The 24,421-nt window shown below is 39.8% G+C and overlaps 1 protein-coding gene across 3 annotated transcripts in view; it reads right to left on the bottom strand.

Annotated features, from left to right (window-relative positions):
- Positions 1–235: 235 nt before the first annotated feature.
- The window catches only part of VPS45 (vacuolar protein sorting 45 homolog), a 74,359-nt gene continuing 50,173 nt past the window's right edge, over positions 236–24,421 (bottom strand). The window contains exon 15 of one of the 3 annotated variants that reach the window (XM_038562093.1): positions 236–375. In XM_038562093.1, the coding sequence (XP_038418021.1) occupies positions 369–375 (7 nt within the window). In that variant the 3' untranslated portion in view covers positions 236–368. Of the gene's footprint in view, positions 376–4,369; positions 5,031–24,421 lie in introns of those variants that run through there. The other 2 variants (XM_038562091.1, XM_038562092.1) reach the window with 2 other exon arrangements.

Raw genomic sequence — 24,421 nt, 5'->3', positions numbered from 1 at the left:
CCATTTACAAAGCCTCGGGCCTTCTTGGAGCCTCCTAAGTACGAGGTGGGTAGTGGCTCTCTCCATTGCACAGAGAAAAGTGAGACTCAGGATGGCTGAGAGATAAACAGACACACACGGTAAGTACTGGCAGGAGTGGATTTCTCTGTCGCCAGAGGCCTTGTCCAGAGGACCATGTGGCTTTAAAGAGAAGCTTCAGGTGAGGCTTAAACTTCCTCTTACCTGCGTGTCTCTTCCTGCTGCATGGAGGTGGAAACATCCGATCCATGGAAACATCTGATTCGAGTCCAATGAAGGGAAGGGGACAATGGCTGGGGGTTGCCCTGACCCGAGGAACCTCTGCTGATGCCTCCTACACCAGATCCGCCTCACAGCCTGCAGACCAACATTTTAGTGACTTCATTTTTTCCCCAGTACATATTTAACGGGAAGAGGGGAGTCAGGAAACCCAGATTGGGGGAATAGTTTCATCATCACTACTTTGTGGCTTTTGGTCAAGTCACTGAATTTCTTTTTCTTTCTCTCTCTCTTTTCTAGATATTATTTATTTGAGAGAGGGAGGAGCAGAGGGAGAGGGAAAGCAGACTCTACACTGAATGTAGAGCCCAGGTGGGGCTCCATCTTACGACCATGGCATCATGACCTGAGATGAAACCCAGAGTCCAGGTGGGCACTTAACAGACTGAGCCACTCAAGGTGCCCCAAGTCACTGAATTTCTTTAGGACTCTGTTCCTCCACATACATATTAAACGGTGAGGGATGAACTGCCGATTCCATCAACGAGGAAGGTTAGCGGAATACAGGAGATGACCTGTGAAAGTCCTATGAAAATACACAAGTATTACCTTCCAGTGCTAATTATTGAACAGTAATAAGCTAACAAACACATTGCCTGGCATATGATAGACATGCAATAGCCACAAAATGAATACAAATTCCTGGCACACGAGCAGGAAAAGAGAACTCTTTTTTCTGGAGACGTCTCAAGATAGAGTATTCCCCAACTTTGTGGTTTCAGGAATGGGGTGGCCTTGGCTTTTTCTGGCATCTGTCAAATGGCAGAGGGGCTTTTCTCCTTTCCCAGACACCCCCTTTCTTCCTAATTCAACAATACTCCTTTTAACCTCTTTTCATTTACTATAGTAATTAATTCCCCTATTATAGAAATTTATCCTTTCAAAATGCTCTTGTATATCATTTCTTGAAATCTTTAGTGCCACCTTGTGAGGTGTATATAATATTATTCCCACTTGGAAAATGAGTAAACTGCATGGCAAATCAATTGACTTGTCCAAGTTTACACAGCAAGTTACTGGCTAAATGGCTTAGAATCCAGGTGTTCTGACTCCAGTCTACTGTTTAGGCTTTGTTAACACACACACACACACACACACACACACACACACCTCTCCCCTTCTCACTGCCTCTGTTTCTCACTTTCTGCTTAAAAAGTGCTTTAAAAAGAAGTAAAAATCGAAGGTATCTTCATAAATGAGGAAGCAGAATGTCCCAGTATACTGGGGAGGAAAAATTAGCCTGCATGATCTGCTGGCCAGGCAGATCAGAGTGGTTTGGAGTCATAGTTTGAATAGATTATGGTTTATGGGAAACAATTCATGATCTGCCTCATCTTTCTTTCCCCTCCTCTTAAAAGTCAACAAATATTTGAGTGTCTTCTGTATGCAAGGTAGTGGGGTCCTTGTGCAGGAGCTTTGTGGAACATCAGGCAGAGGGACTGCTAAAAAATCAAAACCCTCCAAAGTAATTTTCAGATTCCAGAACAGATGCATGTGGGCTGGAGAACCTTTCCTGCCTATTTGCTCCTTAAGATGTTATATAAATCTCTGGGCTTTTCTCTCTCTTTCACTAACCTGCACCCCTGTACTGCCTCATCTTACTATCCTGCCCCTACCTTCCCTCACTTTGCCTCCTTTTGTCTGTTACATCTCTGCCTGTGCCATACTCTTCTTGGGCCTATTCTTCAACTGATTTCTCTCTCACCAGGTGAACTTCATGGCACCTGAATTGGGATCTTTGACTTAGGACTGTTTCCAAAGACCAATTCTTTTTTTTTTTTAAGATTTTATTTATTTATTCATAGAGACAGAGAGAGAGAGAGAGACAGAGACACGAGACACAGGCAGAGGGAGAAGCAGGCTCCATGCAGGGAGCCTGACGCGGGACTCGATCCCGGGTCTTCAAGATCACACTCCAGGCTGCAGGGCAGTGCTAAACCACTGCGCCACTGGGGCTGCCCCAAAGACCAGTTCATTCATTCATTCATTCATTCATGATAGGCACAGAGAGAGAGAGAGAGAGGCAGAGACACAGGCAGAGGGAGAAGCAGGCTCCATGCACCGGGAGCCCGACGTGGGACCCGATCCCGGGTCTCCAGGATCGCGCCCTGGGCCAAAGGCAGGCGCCAAACTGCTGCGCCACCCAGGGATCCCCCCAAAGACCAATTCTTAAGTGAGAAATCTCAGTGAGAATTTATGGGTTCTCTTACACGTTTCATAGCACTGTCTCCTGAGTGAGCTTGACACCACCATACACACAAATCACAAAAATGACTCAAGCCAATTCCTCTCTTTGGTGGAGATAAGAACTGGGAGGACTTGTGATGGGGTTACCTCCCTAACAGCATCACCATGGATAAGACACAACTGCCAGTAACTTTATTCTTCAGCTGTTTTATAAGCCACTAAACTTGAGGAAGAAAGGAGCTATCAGCGATAAGGACTGTGAGTTGCTGCCTGCAAGTTTACTGAGGTCAAACAGTTGTTTTGCTAAAAAAGTGCCTCGGCTTTTGTAGAGTAAATGGGACATTTGACTAGGACATTTTAATCTATGGAAGAGAGGTCATTAAAACCACATGAAACTTTAACTAAAATGCTGTTTTTAAAGGGTAAAAATTGGGCACCCTGGGTGGCTCAGCGGTTTAGCGCCGACTTCAGCCCAGGACGTGATCTTGGAGACCTGGGATCGAGTCCCACATCAGGTTCCCTGCATGGAGCCTGCTTCTCCCTCTGCCTGTGTCTCTGTCTCTCTCTCACTCTCATGAATAAATAAATAAAATCTTTAAAAAAAAAGGGGGTAAAAATAAAGGGCCACTAATAATGTAATCAGCTCTGCAAGTCCTAAATAAAAATGCTAGTCTTGAGGCATCTGGGTGGCTCAGTTGGTTAAATGTTGGACTCTTGACTTCAGGTCAGGTTGAGACCTGTGTCATGAAATTGCGCCCTGATTGGGCTCTGTGCTGGGCATGGAGCCTGCCTGGGATGCTGTCTCTCCCTCTCCCTCTGCCCCTCCTCCCAACTCACTCGCATGTGCATATGGTCTCTCTGTAAAAAAATTTTTTTAAATTATAAAAAATATATGTAAGGCTTTGATCCTTAATAAAGAAAGGCCAGCTTCTGGCATCACACACTGAGGGTAAGGCTCATTTTTTAGACTTCTTGGTATTGTTAGTTGAAGAGGCTTAATGGAAGCAGGCAAATAATAGGAGAAATGTAAGAAAAGTCTCTTCCTTTTTGTTAAAAAAGATTTATTTATTTTAGAGAGATAGAGAAAGAGAGTGCATGCAGGAGGAGGGTAGAGGCAGAGGGAGAAGCAGAGAATCTCAAGCAGACTCCCAGAGTGCGAGGAGTCCAACTCTGGGTTCAATGCCTCGACCCTGAGATCATGACCTGAGCTGAAATCGAGAGTTGGTCACTTAACCGACTTAGCCACCCAGGCGACCTGAAAGTCTCTGTTATTATTTTTTTAAGATTTTGTTTTGAGAGAAAGAGCAAGTGTGAGAATACAAGCTGGGGGGAGAAGGGGTGTAGAAGGAGGAGAGTCCCCCTGAGCAGGGAGCCTGATGTAGGGCTCGATCTCAGGACCCTGAGATCATGACCTGAGCCAAAATCAAGAGTTTGACACTTAACTAACTGAGCCACCCGGGCAACCCTATAACTCTTATTTTACAGATGAGGACACTGAGCCACAAAGAGACTAAGTAACATTCCCAGAGCCTAATAACTGTGACAGATTTGAGCCTAGGCTATAGGCTAGAGAATATTTTATGTTCAACATAAAAGGAAGGTTAAAAAATATATAAAGGGCTTACAAAGAACCACAGAGGGATTGTGCTGTGGTGTTTTTGCTATGATTTGAGGATGCCATAACTTCCTGGCATTAGTGATATCACCACTTTCCACTGCTTTTAAGAGAATAGAAATTGACACTAGAATCTATTGTTTGCCTTGACATACTTTAAATATCCTTTGGATAGAAGCAATGCCTTCTCTACATTTGGTGTAAAGCCAGCTCATGCCTGGCTCATGAATTCCCATAAATAGTTATTAACCCCAAAGAAATACAAACTTGTGTCTTTTCACAAAATGGATTTTTATTGTAGTCATACATGGTTTCTCAGTGCCACAGAAAATTGCAATGTAGGAACAATTTTTGGATGGTTCCTTACAGAAACATGATGAGTTCTCAAAAATGAGGTGTTCAGGAATGTGGTTAATGAAAAGTAAAAGTGGTCAAGAGAAGAGAGGATGTGTAGCATGTGTATCAAATGATTACTTTTTAAACTTCTCTGAGCTCTGATAACTCTTTTCTCAAGTAAGATCCCAACAAAATTCATCAGAAACTAAAGTGATTGTGCTGCCAAGTACAAGGAATACAAGGTTTATCTGATAAGGAAACCATGAGAAAAGTGGATTGGGATGGGCACAGACTTATTCTCAACTCATCATTGCTCAGAGTCTTGGTGTCTGTGCCAACAGTTTGGGAATTAGCAGGCTACTTGGAGATGGGTTATAACGACAAGCACAAAACCCAAGGCTCTTCTCCAGTACCTCTGGTCAGCGGGGAAGCCCGCAGCAAGGCTAGAAGGGAAGCTGAGCCATTCTGTTCGCCTTGCCATCACCATTTCATCTTCTGCTTGCTGACCTTGATGTAACTTGAGAGCTCTCCTTGCTTCGGCTGTGTAGTCCAGAGGCCAGAACTTCCTCTAGGAAACTGAGTAGATTTGAGGTTACTCAAAGGAAAAAAAAAGAAAAAAAAAAAAGAGCATCTCCAAAAATAGAATATCTTGCCCATGACATTTAACTGGATAAAGGGTATCATGATTAGTATGCAAGAACTACTGGTCTGATATTTGGGTGCAGCAGAGAAGCATCAGTTGAACCCTCAAACATCTGGACTAGGAGCACCCCTTCATGATCTTCCCAGGGTTCTCACTGTGGTTTTTAGCACTAAACCTGTAAGATCAGTCAAGACTCAGATTTCCAATTTGAAATTTTTAGTTTGGAACCCAGAATTTTAAAAAAATTATCTATTTTATTTTATTATTATTTTTAAAGATTTTATTTGTGTGTGAGAAAGCATGAGTGGGGGGAGGGGCAGAGGAAGAGGGAGAAGCAGACTCCTGGCTGAGCAGGGAGCCCTACGTGGGGCTCCATCCCAGGACCCCAAGATCATGACCTGAGCTGAAGGTAGACACTTAACCAACTGAGCCATCCAGGTGCCCCTATCTATTTTATCTATTTATTTTAAAGATTTTATCCATTTATTCATGAGAGACACAGAGAGGCAGAGACACAGGCAGAGGGAGAAGCAGGCTCCCTGCGGATCCCGATGTGGGACTCGATCCCAGGACCATGACCTGAGCCAAAGGCAGCCACTCAACTGCTGAGCCAGCCAGGTGCCCCGCCCCTATCTATTTTGGAGAGAGAGAGAACATGAACAGCACGCAGAGGAGGAGAGGGAAGGGGAAAAGTCTCAAGCCGACTCCATGCTGAGTGTGGAGCCCAATGCGAGGCTTGATCTCATGACCTTGAGGTCATGACCTGAGCTGAAATCAAGAGTCCAACGCTTAATGGACTGAACCACCGAGGTTACCTGGAACCTAGAATGCAAGGCTACTGCATTAACTGAACCAGGTTACATCAGTATCTCTTATTTGTACTCTTGAAATGGCCTCAGAACTTGGACTGTGCCTCTAGTCTCCTCTTTAGCCAGGGAACTTTTGCAAAGTGGCACCAAAGTTGATTTTCTAAAACACAGATGATACCTATTGCATACTTTTGCCTCTTCTACTTTAAAGCCTTTCTTATGCTTACAGAACAATGTATAGATTAAAATTCAAGGCCTTCATAATGTATTCTCATAGTAACTAATACTTGTATTTATTTTGTTCTGAGAACTGTTTTAAGCTACATGTTTATGTATATATATGTGAAACAGATGCTGTTATCCTCATTTGAAAGATGATGAAACCAAGCTACAGAGGTCAAGTGACTTGCTAAGTTCACCACAGCCAATAATCGGCTTAGCTGGGATTCAAACCCAGGCTCTGGAACCTGCACCCCTGGGCACCAAACAGAGTGCTCTGGCTCCACCTCCCACCATGCCACCTAGCAGTGTCCAGCCTCTTGCTCTCCCCTGAACACCTCCTGAGCTTTCCCACCTGTATGCTTTTGTTCTTATGTCCTGTGTCTGAAATGACAGACAGCCCTTCTCTGTCTGATGAAATCCTTTTTATTCTTTAAGGCTGAGGATTAAAAATCGCCTTTTCTGTGAAGCCTTCTTAAACTCCTTCAGGTTGGACAGATCCCTCCCATGGCTATAAATCTCTTTGTTCTAGTGCTATTTTAGCTCTATTATTATTATTATTCATTAGGTACTCTCCATTTTATTGCTGCCACACTAGACTGTGAACTACTTAGGGCAGGTCTAGGACTTTTCAGCTTGGATCTCCAGGGCTTATAGAACTTAGGCTGGTATCTAGTAGGGACCCAGTGAAGGTATACCGAATAAATGAACTCACTAAAAGAGCTACACTTTGGGGCACCTGGGTGGCTCAGTCGGTTAAGTATCCAATTCTTGGTTTTGGCTCAGGTCATGATCTTGCAATCGTGGGATCAAGCCCCAAGCCAGGCTCTGTGCTCAGCTCAGAGTCTGCTTCAGATTCTCTCTCCCTCTCCCTCCTTCAAATAAAATAAAATCTTAAAAAGAAAAAAAAAAAGATGAAATAGTTACATGTTGGCAAGGGGTATAGCCTTTGCTATCACACAGGAGTTCTGGGACAGTATTTCTAAGTGTGCTACCCTCTCTCAGGAGACGGGTCTGTAGCAGAGGGCTGGAGGGATGACCAGGCACCCTAGTATCACCATTGTTTTAGAGCTTTAGACCTTGCCGATTCTAGACTCAGAGGATTTAAATTCCAAATTCCTTTGCAAAAGAAACAAAGGAGAGGAGTAGAAGCTAAATTTATTTATTCTCCTACTAAAAGACAGGCACCTCTGTCTGGCCTTGTTTCTTGGCCAGTTGGAATGGAAACACTCAGAGGGCAGAGAACAAGTGTCAGGAAATGAGGTAGCATTGCTTTTTTGAAAGATAACACAAGAAGTCCTTGATTAGTGACTTACAGTAAGAATGAAACAGATGTGCTGGGAAAGCCTACAGGAATTTATCAGGTGATCTCTGCTTCACTTCAGACTCTGCTACCAGTGCAAAGAAAAGAAGTAACTTAACTGAAATTATACTTAAAGATCCTCCTCTGTGTATCAACAGGACCCCACATTCTTAACTGAAAAGGGAAAATACTATTTATATTTGCCAAGTCTAATTTTGTTTCCTAGGGCTATTGTGACTTTTAAAAAGGATCTATTTGAGGACTTTGATGAGTCACTGCAGAATGCTTTAAATATTATGGGTGATGAACATATTGGTATCTATACCCCAAATTTAGACTATGTATAAAAACAATAACAAAAGAATGATTTTTCTTTTCTAGCTTTGTTTTAAATCAATTTCACTTGAAAAGCAAACTCAAAAATTCCCTTCTCCTGTGATATCATAATCTAATTCAATTCAGTTCACTTCAATTCAATTTAACAAGTGTTTTACTAAGCATCGATTACCAAGCAGACACTGAGCTAGGTGCACTTATTATGATTCCTACCTGTAAGGGACTCTTAGGAGCAGATACACAGTTACAACTCAGTGTGAGACAAGATGTAAACAAAGATGGTAGGAGGAACTAACCTAGGGAATGTGTGCTGTCATCATTCCTAACTTTATGAAGAGAAGCAAAGTGGGCAGGAATAAAGCCCCGATTTTATTAATTAATTAATTTAGAGATGGGGAAGGGCAGAAGGAAAGGGAGAGAGAGAGAATCTTAAGCAGGTACCCAGCACAGAACCCGACGTGGGGTTTGATCTCACAACCCTGTGATCATGACCTAAGCTGAAATCAAGAGTCAGCTGCTGCTTCACCAACTGGGCCACCTAGGAACCCCCAAAGCCCTGAATTTAAAAAGTCAACCTCAAGGGGTGCCTGGGTGGCTCAGTTGGTGAAGCATCTGACTCATGGTTTTGGCTCAGGTCGTGATCTTATGGGTCATGAGATTGAGCCTCGGTCTAGCTCTGCACTCAGCAGGAGTCCGCTTGAGATTCTTTCCTCCTTCCACTGCCCTTCCCCCAACTTGCGCCCACGCGCACACATTCTCACTCTCTCAAATATATAAATAAATCTTAAAAAAAAGTCAACCTCAAAAACTCTTACATCACACATTGAAAAAAAACTTTTCAGTCTTTGGTAAGGAAGTAGATACTAACACTTAAAGGATTTTAGATTTTAATTAATAAAGTCATTGAGTTGAACAACTGTGTTCCTAAACAAAGTTATATAACAAGACTATCTATCTATCTAGTATCTATGTCTTCCTCCTTTTAAAAAACTTCTTTTTAAAAGATTTTGAGAGACACAGTGAGAGAGAAAGAGCGAGAGCAGTGGGGAGGGGGAGAGGGAAAGGGAAAGGCAGACTACCCACTGAGCAGGGTGCCCGACACAGGGACTCGATCCCAGGACCCCGGGATCACAACCCGAGCCGAAGGCAGATACTCAACAGACCAAGCCACCCAGGTGCCCTAACTTCCTTTTTTTTTTTTTTCCTGTAATTCCACAAATAGAAGTTATATGTGAGTTTCTTCATAACAAAAAAGCAAAGACACAAAAGCAAGCCAGAATCAAATGTGAAGTGGCATAATGAAACAAAATGAATGGAATTTATGGAAAGCAGGAACCTAGAAAAAGACTTTCTGGAAAATAATGAGAAAAAACCCCCACAAATATTTGCCTTAATGGAGTAATAATCTTCTAATTACAGCCAAACACTTAGCTGAATATGCTGGAATAGAGGAGTGGGTGAGATAAAAGGATGATGGAGCAGTTACTAGCCTAGAACACTGACAAGTCCTCTCAATTTCCACTGCTTAAATCTGTCAGAGCTGCTATTCTGTTTCAGACTTCTTTGCTTTTGCACATACTATTCCCTCTGCCTGTAAGACTGTCCCATCCCTCTTGTACTTTATCTGAACTGTGCATCTGTAACAATTCAATCTCACATGAATCCTTTAGGAATTCATTTGTCTACATGTCTTTTTTCCACATAAGCCTATAAGCTTTTTGAGGACACAAGTAAATCATGAATCCATTCTTTCGGTAAAAGTTTTAAATAGTACACACAGAACTGTAGTCCTTCTGGATCCTTCTTTTCCTCATTACTCTTTCCAGAGGTTGACAATGTGATTAAAAAATATTTATTAATTGCCTACTATATGCCAGGCACTGTTCTAGAAGCTGAAGATAGAGCAATAAGCAAAGTAAAAAAAACAAAACAAAAAACTTCCCTTATGAGGTTTACATTCCAATGGGAGAAGATAAATGAAATTCATAAATAAAATATAATAATAACACAACAGTAATAATAATGAACTATCACCGTACATGAGAGTCTCATGAGGTAAAAACGATTCCATTTTATAAAGAAATTGAGGCACAGAGAAGCCAAGGCCTTACATGTTGAAAGTGAAAGAGTTAGGATACAAACCCAGGCAATCTGCCTTTAGAGTTTGTCCTAAGCATGATGCAGCACTGCCTCTCTACCATCTGTAATACGAAGAAAGTGCTGCAGAGAAAAAATACAGCAGGTTTGAAAAAGAGTTGGAAGTGGTGGTGGTGGTCTCAGACTTTAAATCCTGTGGCCAAGGAAGGCCTCACTGAGAAACTGACATCTAAGCCAAGACCTGAACGAGGCCAGGGGAACATATCTGGAGGAAGGGCAAAGACAAAGGGACCAAAGCCTGGTGTGTTCAGGGAACAGAGAGGAGGCTGGTGCAGCTGGAGTGAAGTAAATAAGGTATTGGTAATAAGAGATAAGACTGGAGATGTTAAGAAAGGGGAGGGAGGGGAATATGAAGATGAGATCACAGGAGGCCTGATAGCTTACTATAAGGATTTTGATTTTTACTTTGAGTGAGATGAGTAACAGCTGGAGGTTTTTGTGCAGAGATGAGACACGCCCTGAATTATGAATTTTCATAGGGTCACTCTAGTGATACAAAGACTGTAGGGTTAAGGGTGAGGCAGTTGTAACAATCCAGGTAGGAAATGATGGGTTTCAGATTCTAAACATATTTTGAAGGAAAGGATCATAAGATTTACTGATTAATTGGATATAGGTGTGAGAGAAAGAGGGGAGTCAAGAAACCACCAACGTTTTTGGCCAAAGCAACTAGAAGGATAATATGCAATTAATTGAGATGGAAAGTCTGAGGGAGGATTGTGTTTAGAAAGATATATCAGAAGCTTGGTCCTGATCATATTAAATATGGATAGACATTCAAATAGAAGTGTCAATTAGCTGAATATACAAATCTGGAGTTTGGGGGAGAAGTTCAGGCTAGAAATAGTGGTTCTTAATGGGGAGGGGTGTGAGAGAGATGTGATATTGTCTGCAGGGGACATCTGGCAATGTCTGGAACATTTCTGGTTGTCATAGTTGGTGGAATGCCACTGGCGTCCAGTGTGTAGAGGCCAGGGATGTTGCTGAACATCCTATAATGCACAGGACAGTTCACCCAACAAAGAATTATCTGGTCCTAAACACTAATAGCACTGACATTGAAAAACTTTGGATGAGAGATATAAATTTAGGAGTCAGTAGCAGACAGATTTTAAAGCCATGAGCCTGAATGAGATTGCCAAGGAAGTGAATATAGACAGAGAAGAGAGGTGGTCTAAGGACAGAGTTCCAGGGATTCCAGAAATAGGAGAAATGAACAAAAGTGACAGAGAAGAAATGGCCAATAAGGTAGGAAGACTGGGAGACTATAGTTCCTGGAAGCTAAGAGATAAAGGTGCTTCCAGATGAAGGGACCGATCAACTGTGTCGAAAGCTGCTGATAGGTTAAATAAAATGAGTGCTAAAAGTTGACTCTGGATTTAGCATGTGGAGGTCCCTGGGAACCATAGCAAGAACAATTCCAGAGTGATGGGGGTGAAAGCCTGAATACAGTGAGTTTTAAGAGTATGTGGATTTAAGAGAATATGTAGGAAGAGGAATCAGAGACAATAATTAGAAATGGTTCTTGAAGAATTTTTGCTATAAAAAAGAACAAGAGGAATGACAGAATGATACAGAACCTGGAAAGAGATAGGCTAATAGAGGGTTTTAAAGGTGGGGGAAAAGTGAGTATGTTTCTATGCTTCTATGAATGATCCACTAGCATGGGTAAAACTGAATGAGGAGAGAGGAATCAGTTTGAAGGGATATCCTGGAGTAGGTGAGGGATAAGATTTGGTGCCCACATGGGGGGCTGAGCTAGGCTATGAACACTGGTCACAGCGGATGGGACAGATAGCAGAAGGGGTGGTGGCTGTGAGAGTTTGGGGGAGTTCTAATGGTTTCTCTTACCAGTTAATGTACATCTTGACTAATATCTTTTTGATCTGTGTATCCGCAATAAAAAATAGCTGAATTAAGAGTTTGCTGAGTAAATACCTGAATCAGATTCATTTTTATTTGAGAGAGAGAAAAAGAGAGAGCGAGAGAGAGAAAGCACAAGTGAGAGAGCACAGGCAGGGGGAATGGCAGAGGGAGAGGGAGAGGGAGAAACAGGCTTTCCACTGAGCAGGGAACCCAAGTTGGGACTCGGAGATCATGACCTGAGCTGAAAGTAGACGCTTAAGTGTGACTCACCCAGGTACCCCTGATTCATATTTTTTAAAAAAGTTAAGACTTCATCTTAAATATTACCTGTCATGCTAAACATTTCCTAAATATCCAACAGCAATTTTATCAGGAGCAAGGAAAACCACATGACATTCAGCACCGATGTCTGAAAATCATAGGAATCTTATATACAGCTCTTCACTGCATATATAATTTACCCATAAAGAACTTATTATTTTTTGAATGTGCCATTCCCTTTTTTTTTTTTTTTAAGTTCCTGTCTTTAACTATGCTGTTTCCTCTGTCCTGACTGCTCTTACTATGGAAATCAACTTATTTCTTAACGTCTAGCTCAAATGCTATCTTCTTGGGATACCTGAGTGGCTCAGTTGGTTAGGTGTCTGCCTTCAGCTTGGGTCGAGTCCCACATCAGGCTCCTTGCTTGGCAGGGAGCCTGCTTCTCCCTCTGCCTGCCCCTCTCCCTGCTTGTGTGTGTGCTCTCTTTCTCTGACAAATGAAAAAAAAATGCTATCTCTTCTGTGAAGCATTTCCTGATTACTTTGCCTGAATTAATCATTTCTATTTAGGGCACATTTTACTTAAGTTACATACATGAACACTTCTCACATTTTTGTGCCTGAAAACCTCTAACAACAGAAGATAATGAATTTATTATTATTATTATTTTTTAAAGTAGGCTCCACGCTCAGTGTGGGGCTTGAACTCCTGATCCTGAGATCAAGAGCTACATGCTCTACCAACTGAGCCAGCCAGGCACCCCTGAATTTAGTAGGTCTTGAGGGTATAGTCCAAATTGGTTTACCACCTTACAGCTTTCTTTGAGGTCCGATATGTTGTTTGAAAACTCCATAAAAATTTTATTTTTCATAAAAGGACCTTTTAAATTTTGGTGTAAACATATTTTAAGGTACTTCTCAGTTATTTAATTCTACCTCTGAACATCTCCTCAAATTATAAGAAAATCCAAAAGATATATCATTTATTTTGTGCCTTTTTGTGTCCCAGGATTAATTATATCCTGATTTGAGAAATACAGATTTTTTTGATCCCCAGTCACTGGACCATACAATCATTGAAGATAAGGACATCTTATTTTATTTATATTTATTTACTTTTTAAAAATATTATTTATTTATTCCTGAGAGAGAGAGAGAGAGAGAGAGAGAGAGGCAGAGACATGGGAAGAGGGAGGAGAAGCAGGCTCCATGCAGGGAGCCCAATGTGGGACTCGATACCAGGACTCTGGGATCACAGCCTGAGCCAAAGGCAGATGCTGAACTGCTGAGCCACCCAGGCACCCCATGTTTGTATTTTATTTTTTATTTTTTTAAAGTTTTTATTTATTCATGAGAGATACAGAGAGAGAGGCAGAGACACAGGCAGAGAGAGAGGCAGAGAGAGAGAGAGAAGCAGGCTCCATGCAGGGAACCTGACATGGGACTCGATCCTGGGCCAAAGGCAGGCGCCAAACCGCTGAGCCACCCAGGTGTCCCTCTTGTTTGTATTTTAGACTTTGACTTGCGTAGTATCTTTTTTTTTTTTTTTTCCAATTTATGATAGTCACACAGAGAGAGAAGGAGAGAGGTAGAGACACAGGCAGAGGGAGAAGCAGGCTCCATGCACCAGGAGCCCGACGTGGGATTCGATCCCGGGTCTCCAGGATTGCGCCCTGGGCCAAAGGCAGGCGCCAAGCCGCTGCGCCACCCAGGGATCCCCTTGAGTAGTATCTTGTATAAAGCAGCGACTCAGTACATATTTTCCCTCTTGTTCCAAAACAATATAATCATAACATCTGTCAATATCTTTGACTCACATTTCTTCTTGCTGCTCTTAGATAGAAGCAATAATAGTAAACAGGACAACACTAGACTAAACAAAAAGCCAACTCAAATGTAGATGGACAGGTGAATGGAGAAGTAAACTGTGGTATATTCATGCAATAAAATGTTACCCAGCACTGAAAAATGAGTGAACAAAGGTTACATGGTACAATAAAGATGAATCTTAGAAGCAGTGTTCAATGAAAAAAGTATGATACCATTTTTTATAAAGCTCAAAAACAAGCAAGGCTAAATAGTGCATTGTTCAGAAATATATGGATCAGTGATAAAAATCTCTCACCAAAGGAAGAGAACTAAACACAAAATGTAGCATAGTGCTTACCTGTTGTAGGGAGGTAAGGGATAAAATTGGAGAGGAACAAACAGACCTCTGTTATTGGCAATTTTCTAGTCTTTGGGTTAGGGGAAGGATTCAAAGGTGTTCATTATATTATACTTTCTAATTTGTATGTTACCTATATTCATTTATAAATTTAAAAATTATATTAAAATACAATAAAGGGGGAAAAAGCTGAATGGGTTTCTTTACTCTGGAGTTTCTCAGAATCTTTAACATACTAATGTGAATTGTGACTTTTCAAGAAAAGGATGCAGTACTTTCTAACTTTAGTCAGCTAGAGAACCTTTTTTTAAGGGACTATCTATCAGTACCTAACAAATACCAAGCCAAATACATTTTCTATAGGACAGACTTGGGAAACACTGAATTAAGACATAAAATATTTCCTTGATTATAACCAATTCCACTGAGGCTACTTTATCCTATAACACTTTCTTACAAACAGTATAACTGTCTATTAAAAAATGTAGCTACTTTCCCAATTCCCACCTTACCACTGGACACCTGACTTATGAAAACAAAATAAAACAAGAAGCAAAGCAAAAAAACAAATAAAAAGGAGCCCTCAGCATAGGATTACCCTCTTAGTCCATGGGACGAAAGATGGACTTCTCAGGGACAGAACTGCTTGTAATATCAGTTATACAGAGGTCTGAAAGGAAATTATCATCTGAAAACAAAGAGAGCTAGATATGTATTTTCTCAGCACTGAGAACATTCAAGACCATATAACTTGTTAGAGAGACCACAGCTACAGGAGTAGAATGGTGACCACAATAAAAAAATACAAGAAACAAAGCCCCAAATAACCTACCTGTAGCAAGCGTGGCTGCTGAAGACTCTGCAGGCTGATTAATTACAGAGATGCTGACTCTGGAAGCCTCAAAGGGGACATTTGAAGTGCGCACAAATGGAACTTGAGCTACTAAACATTTTTGTCCTCATAGACCACAAAGATCGTCTGGCATTGGTTACCTTCATTGTAAACTATATCACTGCCCCACTATATTCCTCCTTGGGATAATAATCTAATTCTGCTCTTGAATTATGTTGGTCATTTTCAAAACAAGTGACTTGTAAGTGTGGGTCATGACAGAGGTGGTGATGATGAATAATATCCAAGGTCCCTTTCACTTTATGTCCCCCAAATATAACAGCAGTAAATAGTAGCAGTGGCAGTAATAGAGTGTTTACCCTGTGCCAAATTCTCCTCCAAGCATTTTATATATGTTCTGTTATCCAGTCACCACAACAATGATATGAAAGAGCTATTATGACCTGTATTTTACAGTTGAGAAACTGAGGTACAAAAAGTTAAATGGTTTACGTGAAGTCATACAAGTGGACACATGGCAAAGGTGGGATTTAAAAAAGGTAGTCTGAAAAAAAATAAAAATAAAAATAAATAGAAAAGGTAGTCTGGCGCTGGAACCCAGGCTTTTAACTGCTATACTACACTGCCTTTTAAAAGACCAAAGAGGGCAGCTCGAGTGGCTCAGTGCTGCCTTCGGCCTGGGGCGTGGTCCTGGGGACCTGGGGTCGAGTACTGCATCGGGCTCCCTGCGTGGAGCCTGCTTCTCCCTCTGCCTGTGTCTCTGCCTGTCTCTCTCGGTCTCTCATGAATAAATAAATAAAATCTTAAAAAAAAATACCAAAGAGTATCATGTCATCTGTGAAGAGAGTGAAAGTTTGACTTCGCTGATACAGCAGCAATGTCCACAATAGCCAAACTATGGAAAGAGCCCAGATGTCCATTGACAAATAAATGGATAAAGATGTGGTATATAATGCATAATGGAATATTATTTAGCCGTCAAAAATATGGAATCTTATCATTTACAACTACATGGATGGAACTAGAGGGTATTATGCTAAGTGAAATGAGTTAATCAGAGAAAGATAATTATATGATTTCACTCATATGTGAAGTTAAGAAACAAGACAGAGGATCATAGGACAAGGGAGGGAAGAATAAAATCAGACAAAATCAGAGGGAGAAAAACCATATGAGACTCCTAACTCTAGGAAACAAACTGAAGGTTGCAAGAGGGAAGGTGGGTGGGGGGATGGGGTACTTGGGTGATGAGCATTAAGGAGGGCATGTGACGTGATAAACACTGGGTGTCATATGCAACTGATGAATTACTGAATTCTACCTCTGAAGCTAATAATACACTATGTGTTAATTAATTAAATTTAAATTTTAAAAAATATATTAAAAAAAAAGACCAAAGGGTACCAAAAGGTGATTTGTAAGTTACAGGTCCCACTCAAGCCCAGAGGTTCTCATGATAATCCTAGTGAATGAACAGCTGTCCTGATGGATATATCATTCAGTTGGGGAAGGTAATACAGTTTTGGTGGAGAAATGATAACTCAGGATTGTGCTGAGGATAACCAAATACTTTAGTACTTAATAATCCCAATGACATCAAATTGGTGACTTTTAAAAATCTGTAGAACATTTTAGTATTTTTTATCATGAGAAACAGAAATGTAGCTAATATAGGAAGTAAACAAGTCACTCTTACGTCACTCACAGAGTTATTTTGAATTTTTCCTTCCACTTTTAACCTTTTCTTGTTTAACCTAACAAAGCCTGAAATAAATATGCAAATATGTATTGAGTCTTACATATACACAAAAAGGCACATCCTATAAACCTGTAAGAGGTTGAGAACATTTTCCTAAAATGCAACCTTCTAGCTACAAGAAACAAACTATTTAACCAAGTTCATGCAAAGGAAAAAGGTGTCCTGGGGCCTGGGTGTGAACTGAAGGAACATGGGAAGGAGATGAGTACTGCTCTGTGACCAGACAATATCTACCTCTGACTTCTCTTGTCTCTGTGTCTATTTACTTGTCTCTCAGCTTCACACTGCTTCTTTCTTTTTTCTCTGCATTTGAATTGAAATAAAATTTTTTATTTGTGTTATCAACCTTTTCCATATACATTGATGATTTTTTAAGTTTTTAGGTTTATTTTTAAGAATCAGGAGCAGCTGACCTCAGTGTTGTAAGGGTATGGTGTAAAGGTTGAAACTGGTAAAACTTTTCTGGCTGGCAAATTAGTAATTCAGCATCTTAAAAATGTTTATTATCTGTAACTCTTGATCTTGGGTTGTGAGTTAAAGCCCCACATTGGGTTGAACCTACTTAAAAAAAAGATCTTTATGCTTTCTGAGGCAGTAATTTCATCTCAACATTGCTAGCAGTGCATGAATTTAAGATCACACAAATTTGAACTTGAATTCTAGCTTTGTACTTCCTTGCTTTATGACCTAAGACAAATTACTTCATTTTACTATGTTCCAGTTTCTTCATTTGAAAAATGGAATCACAATATTACCTCTTGGATCATGATTAAATGAGAAAATATATGTAATGAAGTCCAGACTGTCTGGCATATATAGTATATGCTCAATTATTATTATCCCAAGCGAGCAACTAGACAAGTATGTAAGGAAGATGTTTATTGCAGCACTATTTAGAAGAATGAAAAATTATAAACAATTAATACCAATTTTGTTAACCCCAAGATAGCTCCAGGAATACAGTAGGTGCTCAGTAAGTGTTGAATGAACAAAAAACTGAGAATTGGTTGAATAAATTGGGGCACAACTGGACAACAGAATGCTATGCAGTCACTAGAAAATGACATATATGAGTATTTTCTTTTTTTTTTTTTTTTTAAAGATTTTTATTTATTTATTTATTCAGAGAGAGAGAGGCACAGACACAGGCAGAGGAGAAGCAGGCTCCATGCAGGAAGCCCAATGCGGGACTCAATCCCAGGTCCCCAGGATCATACCCCGGGCTGCAGGTGGTGCTAAACTGCTGCACCACCGGGGCTGCCCTATATAAGTATTTTCATCGAAAGTACATAAAAAAAAAAAAAAAGAAAGTACATATATAGTATATTCCCTTTTATTTAAAAATATATGTGTACACATTAATAGCAAAAGGTCTAAAAGGCTATATATACATCAAGATGTTGACACTTCTCAAGGTGGGATGCTGGCAGTGTGGATATTTCTATTACCTTCTTTTTGCTCAGCTGTATTAAAATGCTTCCTACAAGTATTATGTATTGATTTTGCAATGAAAAGCTATTTTTAATTTTAAAAGCATATGTTCCAAATGCACAAATAAATTGGAGTCAAGAGACAGACCTACACTTGAATCTTGGGTTAAATCCAGTTCTTTAAAAAAAGCATCTTGTTAGAGTTATTCATTTATATGTCTATTTTCCCATTAAACATTTAAATCCTTACAAATATAGAACATGCCTTCATCTTTCTAGCACCTTGCACAAAACCTTACACATAATCAGCACTCAATAAATGCTCCTCAGTGACAGGTGATACACTCCATTATGGCTCTTTCAATGGTGGCTAACACTCTTGTCACAGCCGGAAAGTAAACTACCCCCAGCATCTCTACAGAGATGGTAATGATTCCAGCAATTTCAAAACCGATCCTGAAATGCCCATAAGTGAAAAAGAATGTCCTCTGGATTCCTCTTCCCTTGAAATGCAAATTCTGTTACAGGATCCTAATTTTTCTGTAAATAATTCAGAGATCAAACCAACTCGTGGTTACAGGAGAAGGCCTAAGTTTCTAGTGTTACTTGTTTAGGTAGAAATCTATAAAGTACCTGTTGATGATATGAATCAGCCTCTTCTCAGCTTCAAATTTATTTATAGAAATTCAAAATGCCAACTGTTTTCTAAGCCCTAAACTGTACTTTCTACAAAAAAACTGTATTCTCTATACTGTTACTGACTTTGTCTGGATTATAGTATTACCAACACTTAGGCATCATCTTAGGTAGTGATGAAACTAACAGCTGCAACTCGTTAATCAAGTTAACCATTTTTATTAATTAAAAGATTTATTTATTTATTTATTTATTTATTTATTTATTTATTTATTTATTTATTTATGATAGACACAAAGGAGAGAGAGAGAGAGAGAGAGAGAGGCAGAGGGAGAAGCAGGCTTCATGCCAGGAGCCCGACGCGGGACTCAATCCCGGGACTCCAGGATCGCGCCCTGGGCCAAAGGCAGGTGCCAAACCGCTGAGCCACCCAGGGATCCCCACCATTTTTATTTAAAGGGCAACACTGTCTTAAATCTCATTCTTAATTACATTTGGATGACAAAAATCTTAAAACAACACTATGTGATTCCTCACTTTTGTACTATTTTCCCCCCTCCTTTGGTTTACAATATTTCTTAGTAGGCAGAAAGCTTCATATATTGTCCATTTGGTAAAAACAAATTTTGCCTACCTTATAAGTGACATTTACAAGCGAGAGATTAAAATAATCATAGCTAGATAAATCTTCTTAAAATATTTCAACTGAGTGCTTAGGTGTCCAGACTGGAAACAGATTATCTGAGTTCAAGTCCAGCTTTGCCACTTATTAGCTCTATGATTTTGGACAAGATTTTCACTTTCCTAAAACCTATATCTCCTTTGTTGTGTTATGAGAATGAAACAAAACTGAATGGGTAAGGCGGTACAATCCAACAGAAACGTAAAGCAAATTACAAATGTGAGCTGCTGTGCAATTCTAAATGTTTTAAACTATATTAGAAAGGTAAAAAGAAAGCTAAATTTATTTTTAGCATATTTGACTTAACCCATATAGCCAAAAGATTACCAATTTCAAAAAATTATTATTATTATTTTTAATAAAGAGAGAATTTTTTAAATTTTTTTAAATTTTTATTTATTTATTTATTTATGATAGTCACAGAGAGAGAGAGAGAGAGGCAGAGACACAGGCAGAGGGAGAAGCAGGCTCCATGCACCGGGAGCCCGATGTGGGATTCGATCCCGGGTCTCCAGGATCGCGCCCTGGGCCAAAGGCAGGCGCCAAACCACTGCGCCACCCAGGGATCCCTCAAAAAATTATTAATGAGATATTTTATACTTCCTTTTTTGGTAGTAAATTTTTGCAATTTGATATATATTTTATACTTGTAGCATACCTCAAATTAGACTAGCTGCATTTCAGGTGCTCAATAGCTACATGTGACTAATAGCTACCTTATTGGATAGCACAGGTAAAATGTGTTAAAACAGTATCTAGCACACACACACACACATATATATATAATATGTGCTAAATAAATTTTAGTTCTGAGTATCATCATGACATCCTTTTTAGAGGAATTGTTCAGTGTCTCTCCAAGTATGTGACTCATAACACTAGTTAATATCAGGTAGTTCTAGAGCAATGGCATTAAAAACACTGAATTACATAGTAAGAAAACTATTCCTTTGTGCTTTTTCATCTTTCACTATAGCAAGGAAAAGTGTGTTTGATACTACAGTACTTTGTTTTTTTAATTTTTAATTTCTTATTGATATATAATTTATGGATGATAAAGTGTACCAATTTCAAGGGCATTGTGTGATGATTTTAACAAATGTATACAGTTATGTAACCATTTCCTTAATCAAGATATAGAACATTTCCATCACCGAAGCCAGGGCTTCTAAAAAAAATCAGGAAACTAGCATACTACTCAACAACCGTGAGAGCCCTGAAGTCAACCCCACATCTTTGAACATGTAAAGTCAAATTGCTTTCCAGGAAAGTTATACTATTTATACTTCTAGTAGTAATATTTGAGACTGACCACTGCACTTTTCTCTTAAGGAAATAATCAGAGATGCAATAAGGGTTTATCAATATACAAGATGTTTATCGACATATCAAACAAAAACTGTAAATTAAATGTCTAATAGTAATAAAGACACATTCTTTTTTTTTTTTTTTTTTTTAGAGAGAGAGAGAGAGAAAGCACAAGTGCATGTGAGTGAGTGGTGGGGGAGAGGCAGAGAGAGAGAGAGAGAGAGACAGAATCCTAAGCAGGATCCATGCCCAGTGTGGAGCCTGACATGGGGCTTGATCTCCTTACCCTGAGATCATGACCTGAGCCAAGATCAAAAGTTGGACACTTAACCAACTGAGCCATCCTCAGCATCCCTAAAGACATATTCTTAGGGACGCCTGGGTGGCTCAGTGGTTGAGTGTCTGCCTTTGGCTCAGGGAGTGATCTTGGAGACCCAGGTTGGAGTCCCATGTCGGGCTCCCTGCATGGAGCCTGCTTCTCCCTCTGCCTGTGTCTCTGCCTCTCTCTCTCTGTGTGTCTCTCATGAATAAATAAATAAAGTCTTAAAAAAAAAAAGACACATTCTTAAAATTAAAATTATATAGCCTGTGAGATTATTATAAATCATTTTTTTAAAAGATTTTAAAAGCCCCCACCAGGGCTGCCCTTAAATCATTTTTAATAACATGGGAAAGTGTTCTCAATATAATTAAAAGTAAGAAAACAAGTAGAAAACTATATAGACAATATGATCCTAATTATGTGAAAAACAAAATAAAACTTGTGGTGCCGTCTTTGCTAGCTAAAGAGAAAATAACTGAAAAATGGGACCATTATTTTGCAGGCATAGAGCTAGTGAGAATTTAATTGAACCCAATACTATTACAGAGAACCTACTATGTATAATCATTATTACTGCTTTGAAAGGGAATCTGGCAGTAAGAAGATTGTTGATCTGCGGTCACCTTCTAGCAGGGTACTCTTTCTCCTTGTCAAAATTCTTAAGTATGAAACTGATAGCACTAGGGACTAAAGTCCTCTCTTTGCCTAAGTTTAGGTGGGATTCAGGCAGTGGCAGCCCTTTTGGCTAATACATCTACCTAGCTTCCCTCTTCCCTTCCACTTCTATCCTGAATTCTGAGAAGACAGAGGGAGTTCTTCTATTGGGAGAACAATTTCATCCATATGGATCTGGTTCTTGGCCTCTCAGCTCAAACAGCTAACTTAAAGTGTCAATTGCGGCCAGCAGGGACTAGAACTCTTTAATATTGATTGACCTGTGAAGTGATAAGGCAAGCCAGCTCAAATCCCTAACCAAGATGCTCATTTATTTGCAAGATAGGATCATGTCCATCAGAAACACAACTAGAACAGCAGATCAGTCTATTGTAGGTGAATAAACAATGGGTATCGTTCATTTAAATACACCTAGGAATTTTCATTTTTATAATAACATATTTATTTTGAACATTTAAGAGAAATAATACTTCTTTTAAGCATATTAGTTTTGATAACCAGAGTGATCCTAATAAAATATAAGTCATATGTCACAATTTTGCTCAAAAATCTACAATAAACACAAAAACTTGTACATAAATGTTCATAGGAGCATTACTTATAACAGCCAAAAGGTGGAAACAGCTCAAATGCCCATCACTGGAAATGGATAAACAAAATATGATGTATACATACAATGAAATATATTCAGTGTTAAAAAGGAATGAAGTATGGATATAGGTTACAACATGGATGAACCTGGAAAAAATTATACTAAGTAAAAGGAACCACTCACAAAAGACTATATATTATATGGTTCCATTTACATAAAGAATTCAGAACAGGGAACTCTATAGAAACAGGAAATAGATTAGTGGTTGCTTAGACCTGGCAGAAGGGAAATTCTTTCTGAGCTGTTGAAAATATTCTAAAACTGACTGTGGTAATGTTTGCACATATCTGCAAACATACCCCAAACCACTGAATTGTACACTTTAAAGGAATGAATTGTATATAACATAAGTTATATTTTCAATAAAACTGCTAAAAAAAACCCCCACCACCCTACACTGCTCTCTAACTCATAGTGAAAACCAGACCTTGTGGGATGCCTGGGTGGCACAGTAGTGGAGTGTATGCCTCAGGCTCAGGGCGTGATCTTGGAGTCCCAGGACGGAGTCCCACATTGGGCTCCCTGCATGGAGCCTGCTTCTCCCTCTGCCTGTGTCTCTGCCTCTCTCTCTGTGTCTCTCATGAATAAATGAATGAAAAATAAATCTTAAAAAAAACCCAAACAGTCCTTGCAACAGTCGACAAGGCCTCCCACCGTGAGGCCCCCCCCAATATCTCTCTGATTGCATCTCCTCCTTTTCCCAGCCTCTCCAGTCTCCCAGCCTTTCCCAGCCTCCTTCTTGGTCTCCACACTACATGATTGTGTGTGCCTCTGCTGTGCCTGGGACGGTCTTCTCTCCATCTAGTTGGTTCACGTCCTCACCTCCCTTCAAGTCTTTCCTCAAATATCTGAGTTAGGTCTTTCCTGCCTTCATACTGAGTAGTGTAACTTATCCCCACAACCCCACTCAGTACCAATTTCCCTTTGCCTTGTGCTGCTTTTTTCTTCCATAGTATTTATTACCTTTCGAATTACTATAAAGTTTACTTATTTTTTAAGTTTATTGTTTATTTTCATCTCCCTCTGAATTAAAATGTAAGCTTCATGAGGGTTAGGATCTTTGTTTTATTCATGGAGGTATCCCATGGTCAATAAATATTTGCTAAGTGAATGAACTATTAACTTTATGTTGTTCTCATGTGTTCAAATATATTTATTTATGTATTCCAGAATTCGTAACTTGGTCAATATGATTTCTGACTCTTCAACTTAGATGTTGATGAAAATATCTGTCGTATGATAGAATAACTCACATCATATATAATTCCTAGAAGTTGAAATTTGATGTATCCCTCTCCCTTTCCCTGCAATTGAGGGCCAGTATGACTAATGAAACAAATGAAGAAGGAAGTGGGGTGGGGGGAATAATTCCATAAGAAGGGCAAACATTAAGACAGGAGACTACAGCATCCACACTGCAAACTTGCATGGACCCCACAGACATAACAGACTAACCACTTAGGGCCGGCACCGGCATGTGTTCAGATCCCTGCTAAATCCACTACCCAGGGCAGCCCAGGTGGCTCAGCACTGCCTTCAGCCCAGGGCCTGATCCTGGGGTCCTGGGATCGAGTCCAACATCAGGCTTCCTGCATGGAGCCTGCTTCTCCCTCTGCCTGTGTCTCTGCCCCTCTCTTTCTCTCTCTGTGTCTCTCATGAATAAATAAATAAAATCTTAAAAAAAAAATCCACTACCTAGATCCTTTATCAGGTCAGATTCCCGGCCATCAAAAAAGCATTACAATTATGCCTTTAAAGAGGTCTCTGTGACTGGTTAATATCTTTTTCATTTTTCTGTTTCATTATGTACAAAAGGAAAAGGGAAGGCAATACAAAATTCGTATTAAACTTCATATGGCTTTGGAGAGAAGAAAATATTGGCTGTCTCTTTATCCAGAAGGCAATTTTA

This window comes from Canis lupus, chromosome 17 (assembly GCF_011100685.1).
Source record: "Canis lupus familiaris isolate Mischka breed German Shepherd chromosome 17, alternate assembly UU_Cfam_GSD_1.0, whole genome shotgun sequence".
Taxonomy (NCBI): domain Eukaryota; kingdom Metazoa; phylum Chordata; class Mammalia; order Carnivora; family Canidae; genus Canis; species Canis lupus.
This window is presented reverse-complemented; position numbering and strand designations above follow the sequence as displayed.